General features: G+C 34.7%; 1 protein-coding gene across 1 annotated transcript; it reads left to right on the forward strand.

The window, feature by feature from the left end:
• The first annotated feature begins 2,474 nt into the window (after nt 1–2,474).
• LOC141517934 (serine protease inhibitor Kazal-type 9-like) lies at nt 2,475–8,566 on the forward strand. The gene is made up of 4 exons (XM_074229440.1): nt 2,475–2,532; nt 6,382–6,533; nt 7,536–7,651; nt 8,521–8,566. The coding sequence occupies exons 1-4, from the start codon at nt 2,475–2,477 to the stop codon at nt 8,564–8,566; spliced, it is 372 nt and encodes a 123-aa protein (XP_074085541.1).
• The last annotated feature ends 329 nt before the right edge of the window (nt 8,567–8,895 follow it).

An 8,895-nucleotide genomic window follows, 5' to 3' on the forward strand; every position in this document is an offset into this window, starting at 1 on the left:
TATATATATGTATATATAAACTTATGATATTCCATCAGAGAGCCCTTTGAAGTCTTGAAGTTAGTGACTGTTTATAAGATCAAAAGTTTGGAACAAAAAAGCACTGTCTTTTCCAAGCTAAATATTTCTTTTTAACTGATGTTCTCATGGGCTGGATTTCATCCCACTCATCTCTCTTCTACTTCTAGTCACTCATCTTTGGAATCATTCCATCTTGTCTACATGCTTTACAAAACTAGAATAAAACATTCAGAATATGTTCTGATAGAAGTAGAGAAGAGTTGAACCACTCCTTACCTCATGCTATTCATTCTACAAATGTTAATGAACATTAATGAAATGTTAATGACCTAAATTCAGATCAGTTTCCTTTGGAGACAACACAACATTTAGCCAAGCTGAGTTTTGTTGTTGTTGTTGTTGATGTTGGATTGAAATTTTTTAATTTCTTTATTTATTTTTCCAATTATATCTAATTTTCAACATTCACTTTTTTCAAGTTTCTCTCTCTGATCCTCCCTTCTTCCACTCTAGAATAGCAAATAATATAAGTTATACACATATAATCATGTTATACACATTTCTATGTTAAGAAAGAAGAATCAGACAAAAAAAGAAAAAAACCATGAGAAAAAAAACAAAAAAACAAATTTAAGAAGTGAAAAATAGTATACTTTAATTTGCATGCAGATTCTATAGTTCTTTCTCTGGAGGTGGATGATATTTTCCATTGCAGGGCCTCAGAATTGTCTTTGCTGTATTGTTGAGAAGAACTAAGTCTATCATAGGTGACCATTGCACAATGTTTCTGTTAACTTGTACAATGTTCTCTTGGTTCTACTCACTTCACTCAGAATTAGTTCATTTAAGTCTTTCCAGGTTTTTTTTTAATTTGTCTGCTCATCATTTCTTATAGAGAAACAATATTTCATTATATTTATATACCATAACTTGTTCAGGCATTCCCCAGTTGATGGACATTCTCTGAATTTCCAGTTCCTACTGCCACCTTTACAAAAAGAGTTACTTTGAATATTCTGTATGTTTGGATCTTTTCTCATTTTTTTTTGTGATTTCTTTGAGATACAGAGCAAGTAGTGATATTGCTGGATTAAAGGGTTTATGCTCAATTTTAGCCATATTTAGCCATATTTCTAAATTGTCAAGCTGAGTTTTTAAGTCAATGAAATCCTTTAGGTCTTTTTCACATGAATTCCTACTTATAATAGAGAGAACAATGACATTATTACAATTTAGTTTTGTGTGTCTAACAAAAGACTGGTGTCTACGTGGTACATCATGGTACATCATTAAATCAGCATCATTAATCTCACTTAAAAACCCTTCCTCCTACACCTAAGGGTTACTGCTTAGTACTTTCTCTTTAATTCCTTCATAAAGATGTTGATTTAAAAATTTTATGGAAGCTTAAAGAAGATTCAGCCACTGCATATGAGGTTTGGAATCAATGAACTCTAAGTTCACTGACTTCTAAAATCAGATGTTCTCAGGAATCCATGATTATCTCAACTCTTTAAGTTCATGATTTTGAGAATTATTGGAGCAGAAGTCGCATTTTTGTTACTGGATAATATATTTTATAAATTTTATTGGTGTCTTTTTTATATAACTCATTTATTGTTATATAGCCTCATGTCACCCCAAAATTAAACTCTTTTCTTGTAACAAAGATATAATTTAGGAAAACAACCAATTCCTTGACCATGTCTGACAAAATATACAATTTTCTAACTTCATAATCTCCTTCTCTGGTAAACTGAAGAAAGTGTATTTCATCATTTGTTTTCTGTTACCCTCCTTGATTTTTCAGTTATTCAGTTTTGGGTTCCCTCCTAGGGATATTTTCATCTACCCTGTTTTAGTCATTGTACATATTACTTTCTGGTTCATATGATCACTGACTTAGTGGTCTATTTATTTAACTCTGGATTGGTTTGCATAAATCTTCCCATGTTTCTCAAAAATTTTTAATGAATAATTCTTCTTGAAAGAAGAAAGAATATCTTAGGAATCAAGTTAGAGAAACCATTAGGCCAGCATGTCAAAGAGACTGCTGACCTCAAGGCATACCACAGTTGGCTGTCAAACAGCTTGGTTTCAACATCTAATTAAGGTAGCAGGGTATTCTACTCCAAGGTCATCCATTGTAAATGTCTATTTTTTTATGGGCTCTGGGTGTGAAATGGATTTTTAATATGGCATTGCCATCGGGAATGTTCCTTTCTAACTGTAAAAACATCTTCATAAAATGAGCTCTATTGCAGGCTTAAGGAAAGGGGGTGGTGGAATTGTTTTGAAATAATAGTACTTTTTCAAAATTTGGGGTGGAGGATATTTTTCAAATATATAGCACACACAGTACCCGAGTTATTCACTCTGTCTTTCTCCTACAGAGAGCATCACTGAAAGCATCACTCCCTGGAGAAGGAATAAGAACTATAGCCAGTCTCATGATGAAGACAGCAATTGCATGCATACTCTTCTCCTTAGTGCTGGGTGCTATCTTCTCAGGTAAGATGGTTGGAATGGATAATATCCAATGTCCTATCCAATTCTTAGAATCTATGTGTGCTACTATGGCATAAGAATCAGGAGGATTAACTTGAGTCCTTTTACAGTTAATAGATGGGTGGACAAAGCGCTTGACTTCTATATTTCACACTTTCCTCCTTTATAAAAGAACAAAACTAAAATTAATGGTTTATGTTATCTCATTTCTAAGATTATATAAGTCTAATGATCTATACTTTTATCGTTGATTGGTATAAGAAGACTATTATATCATTTAGAGAGATTTTTTATAGTTAAAATATAATAAGAATGTGTTATCTGTGCAGGAAAATCCTGGTGTGGAAATTCCTTCCACATGGAGATCCAACAAGTTTTGTTTGTTTTTCAATTTGTAGTCTTAGAATATTGCCTAAGGCACTGAGGGGTTAAGTGATTTATGTAAGGTTTAAACTGGTGGTTTGTGTCAAAGGCAGGGTTTGATTTAAGATGTTTTTATGTTGAAATCTGCTCTCTATCAACTAAGCAAAAGGCCCTATCCTTTACTTCATAATTCCCAATAACAACTTGAGAGGAAACATAGTACAGTGAGCTAGCATCAGTGTCAAGGAGATCTGGGTTCAAGTCTCCACCTGTCATACATATTAACTGCTCTCCCCGAGTCAGGTCACTTAATCTTTCAGTAACCCCAAGTAACTTTAAGACTAATGACAGTTGATTTATTAATAAGTTGTACTAGAAGAAATTTTCAAATTGAGATTTCCCTATGCTGGTAAAACCACAAAGAATGAATCCTAAATTTCTGCAAGATTTTATTTATATAATGTTTGGGAAACAGATTAGATTTTGAGATCGCCTTAAAGACATGGACTGTTTTTCATCTTTATTTAGTGCCCAGAATTTAGAAGTGCCTGGCACTTAATTGCTTATTGACCAATTGAGTGATTGACTCAATAGCAATTTAATGCTCATTCAAAGGAATACATTAGACCCATGTCATATCATATCTAGAGATGCATTGCACTCTACTAGTAACACTCACAAGTCTATGGCACTTGACTATTATTAAACTATTTCTTTTGCAAAATATAAACAAAGAAATAAATTGGGAGATAAGTAATGATTTTTTTATAGCCATTTAGCAGACTCTGAAACTGAGGAACAGAGAGGTGAATATATTCATATAATTAGGAAATAGAAGACCTTGGTATTGAATCCCTTGCCATTATTTTCAAGTCCTAGGATCTTTTCACTGCAGACTACTATTTATATGTTTCTTTATAACCTTTATCTCATTTGATCTTCCCACCATATTGTGAGATATTCGGTGTAAAGAACTGGTTAGTTATAGTGAAAGAGAATAAGGTGATTAAGGGCCTGTGTCACATGGTTAAAGGTGCTTGGAATGTTTTGCTGGGAGGAGATGGAGGAGGAGAAGGAGGTAAAGAATAGAATAACTGTGTTCAAGTTTTTGAAAGGCTGTAGTGAAAGGAACTGAATTTTTTCAATCTAGCCTGAGTTGAAAGAAATAGGAGCAATTGGCAAAACTTACTTTGAGGCAAAGTTATACTTGGTGTTAGGAAAAATATCCTAAGAATAGGGTAATCTAAAAGTGGAACAATCTACCATGAAAAGTGGGGGTGGCATCTTACTCCCTGGAGGTCCTCAAACAGAGTTGGGATAATCGCTTGCCAAGTGTGTTGTTATGGTAAGTATAGTTGTATGAAATGGCTACTGATATTGCTTTCATATTCTTTGATAATGGTTAAGTCTAATAATCACTTTATAGATGAAGCAGAAATGATTGACACAGCATCAGAAAATGATGGATGTAAAATCTGATGGAAGATCCTGTAATGTCAAGATAAAATACTCTTGCCAGAGAACCATAGATTATTGGAATTGGAAGTGCTCTTGAGAAATCAGCTATTCAAACTTCTTCAATTTAAAAATGAGAACACTAGGAATCTTAAAAACTTATTGCTCAAAATTTCATTTGAGAAATCAATGGCAATCCAGATCTTAGAAGGTAAAAAAGAATTTAGAAGAGAACTGCATTTGGAGTAAGAGGAGAGACTTCCACACTTTCAGAAATGGAAGGACTGTCAGCAGTTATCTAGTACAATCCTTACCTGAAATCAATTCTATTATGCAGATTTTCTGTATTTGAACTGTGACTCTTCTATTTACTATGTGTGACTTCTAAGATTCCTTTCACTTCTAAAGTCTTATGAGTAAGATCCGACAGGTCACTTCTCTGCCTTCAGACTGGCGAGGACTGGCATTTCTTTGAAAGATCAAGTCATGCATGTCATTAAAATTTGGTTTATTAAACCAATGGCAAAAGAGAAGGAGAGGAAAAAGCATTTGTTATGTGTGTGTGTGGATGTGTATATATTTAACTCAAAATCCCTGTTCTAAATTATTTTCCCCAAAGTATTCTTACTTTAGAAAAGAATATGTATCTAAATATAGAAAAAGTATCATGTTTTTAAAGAATCATATAATCAAAAAGGAATTTAATAAGGAGCTAGTTCATATACATTATTTTACATATGAGGGAACATAAGAATTCCCTAGCTTAGAACTAGCAAAAGACAAGGCAAGACTTGAACTTATTAGGTTATTTGACAAACTTCAGGTATTGCTTTTTCCTTCCCTGCTCACAACTACCTTCAAGTTTCCATTATTTCTACTCAGTTCTCCAAAGTCTAGAAATGCTTTATACATGTAAAAATAAATTAATTTAATTTTAAAAAAGAAATGCAATAAAATCTATAAGAGAATAAAATAGATAAAAGAGAAAGTAAGCTCAATATTTGGACTAGGTATCTCTTAATGATTCTTAAATCCTATCTGTTAACTCAAATGTGATTTAGTCACAGATATATTGAGTTAAAACTATTGATGGGACAGAGGAGTGAAGATATTGTATAGCAAATTGGAAATCAGGGTCTGAAGATAGTGAGGACAGTTGGGACTGGAATGAATGGATCTAACAAAGGAGGTCACAAATATAGGTTATTGTGGAGGGACTTCCTGATAACATGCTAAAAAACACTGAATTTGAATTCATAAGACTTGAATTCAGGAGCAGTCTCTGTTGTTTTGTGGCATTATGGAAGTATATTGAACTCTTTTCTCAGTTTCCTCATCTGTAAAATAAGGAAGAATACATCTCTAGACCTTTGACATTAGAGGATTTCTGAGATCCCTTTTAGTCCCATAATTATGATATTCTGATTCTGTGAAGTCAGTCAGTCCACAAGTATGTAAGCGCCTATTATAGCCAGGCATTGTGTTTAAAGCTGGCCATGGAGAGCTTGGTGGCACAGTGGATAGAACACTGACCTTGGAGTCAGGAGCACAGGAGATTGAATCTAGCCTCAGATACTTAGTAGCTGTGTGACCTTGGGCAAGTAATTTAACCCTGATTGCCTTGCATCCAGGGCCATCTCCAGTTATCCTGATTCATATCTGACTACTGGATCTTAGACGGCTCTGATGACTGGTGACTTAGCACAGACCCCCCTCGCTCAAATCCAATTCATGTGCTTGTCATGGGATTACCTACCTGATAACAAGAATGAAGGACAAACATTATAAAAGCTGGTCAGTAGTTTAGACTAGATAATCTATTCTTTGTTATTATTTCTGAGACAGAGGAGAAACAAATAGGAATTTAGGAAGAAACTCAGGATAATTCAATGCTAAAAAACCACAAGTGAGAATCAAGTTTCCAGAGGGAACGTGAGTTACTATTATAATTATTTAATGATGGGAGGATTAGATTAAATGTTCCAAAAGGCCATTAGTTTCAGCTTAATTTTTGCACCTGTGATTTATCTACAGATGCTGCAAACCAAATGGGGAAGGCAGGTGGATCCAGTAAAAATCAGAAGCCAAGTCCCTCTAACCAGAAGATGAACCCAGGAGTTACTGATGATCAAGAAGAGGAGAAAAAATCTGCCGCCAATGTAGTGGAGAGCCAAGTGAGTCTCTCTGTTTTTTTAGTTACTTTGTTTGTGTTTCATTGATGTCATTGAATGAATCACCCAGTCAGGATCTGGCAGGACCATAATTTTAATCAGAAAAAAAGAAAAAAAATTCTCAGAGTAGACATGGAAAAGCTTAGATTTGACATTGCATTAAAATGAGAAATGACCCTAGAAATGGGAAAAGATTCAACTCCTTATTTAATAAATAAATCTCTAACACAATGTAGAATATTAAAGCTGTAAGGAACCATAGAACAAAGAATGTCAGAATTAGAGTAGTTCTTAGAATATACCTTGGAAAACACAACTTGGTGACACACTCTTGTCATCCCTACTACTAGTGGAGGTTGAGGCTAGTAAATTACTTAAGTTCAACTATTTTGTTCCTCTGTAGGACAAAAAGTAATTGAGTCTTCATGAACTAATGTGATGAGCCTTTTCTGTTATGGAAGGAAGGAGTCAGATTAATCAAGCTGCCTGGGGAGGGTCAAATTGACCAAAGTTGCAAGAAAAACAGAGCAAGTTAAGCCTCTTGTGTCAATCAGAATTAGGAACAGGTTGAGTGGCTTCAGTGCTTCCAGTCCTGGTGAGCTCCAATCTAAAAGAAGATTCACCAGTAGAGCTGGAACGATATATACTTATAATCTATTGAAAGTTTCTCCTTTAAAAAAAAAAAACATAAATAAGAGGCAACTAGGTGGCACAGTGGATAGAGTACTGACCCTGGAGTCAAGAGAATCTGAGTCACACACTTAATACTCACTTAGCTGCGTGACCTTGGCCAAGTCACTTAACCCCATTGCCTTGCAAATTTTTTTTTAAAGTTTCTCCTTTTGCACTGAAGGAAACTGAAATGGTTCTAAAAAGATAGATAAAAATTTTCCAAGTTCAATCGAAGCACTTTCCGACTTATCTGTGGTTGTTTCTTTCCTAATATTTTTGGTTATTTAAACATAGCTCTGAAATGGCTATACTATATTGATCTCATACTGACCTCTTTTTTTCCAGAATGGCAACAAGAAGCCATCAGAGGACCATGCCAACTGTCCAACACGCTTTGATCCTGTCTGTGGTTCTGATGGAAAAACCTATAATAACATGTGTATTTTTGGAGAAGCAAATAAGTAAGTACAGATGATTCCTTCTAGGATTTGGGCTGCTGATCCTTTATTAGAACAGACAAGGACCCTTAGCACTAGACTAAGAGTCTCTTAATTTCAGAGACTGATCCTAGTGAGAAAAGGAGGCTAGAGAAGCTCCACTTGACCTGAAAGAACCAAATAGCAAAAAAGAGGTGGCTATGTTAAAAATTAGCATTTTGGACTTCTGATTTTTTAAGTATATTGAACTCTAAAGATGGCAATGTCCTTTACAAGGAAAATCAGTAACTTAATTATAACTTTTTCTTAGAGAGTCACCTGGAGACACTGAGAAGATTAGCCCTGTCTCTGGTTATATAAGTATTGTATGAAAAAAGGCAGAATTTGAACCTGCCTAACCCTAACCCTAACCCTAGACATTGTGCCATATTGCCATTTAACTTACAATAGCCCACATTTCTAGAGTACTTTAGAGTTTACAAAGTATATTCTTTATAATATCCATTGTATACCCCATCATACAATATACACACTCCTATTCTGCAGATGGGAAAGCTGAGGTTCAGACTCCTTAAGTGACTTGCTCAAGGGCATCCTGATGGCATATGACAAAGGCAGACATTGAATTCTAGTTGTCTGACTCCACTGTCAGGTCTCTAAACTACATCACACCTAAGTAAGAGCCAGGCATTTTCCTCAGTATTAAGGATATAAAGAAAGGCAAAAAGTCTCTATCCTACAGTCTGCTGAGAAAATATAGCAGTACTAGAGTCATGACCACCTTATTAATAAATTAACTTTCATGTGTGTCTGATATCAGTACATAAGAAATACACATATATTTTCATTTATGCTATTGGTCACTGTCATCATTATTGCTTTTATTCTTTCAGGAAAAGTAATGGAAAACTAAACATGAAACACAGAGGAAAATGCTGACCCCTTGAGGTGGCCAAATATTGAATGAACTACTATCTTTACTTTCCTTTAGCTCAATGCTTTCTAGGGTCTTCTTTTGCATTCAGATTGAGGGGTTTGGGGACTTCCTTGATTGTCTATCATTTCAACGGACAATAAAATCAGCTCTACACTTGCCTCTATTCTTTTCTTTTTTGGGGAGTTTCTAAACTTGATAACCACCATGTAGAATCAAATTGCAATCAAAACATCTGAGTTACTTTCTAAATCTGAGCTTCTACCAAGGCACTATCCCTCCAGAAGCCTCTCGATATAAAGGTTACTTACTGTGATTAATCAACAATCCCTTT

Source organism: Macrotis lagotis, chromosome 1 (genome assembly GCF_037893015.1).
Source record: "Macrotis lagotis isolate mMagLag1 chromosome 1, bilby.v1.9.chrom.fasta, whole genome shotgun sequence".
In the NCBI taxonomy this organism is placed as follows: Eukaryota; Metazoa; Chordata; class Mammalia; order Peramelemorphia; family Peramelidae; genus Macrotis; species Macrotis lagotis.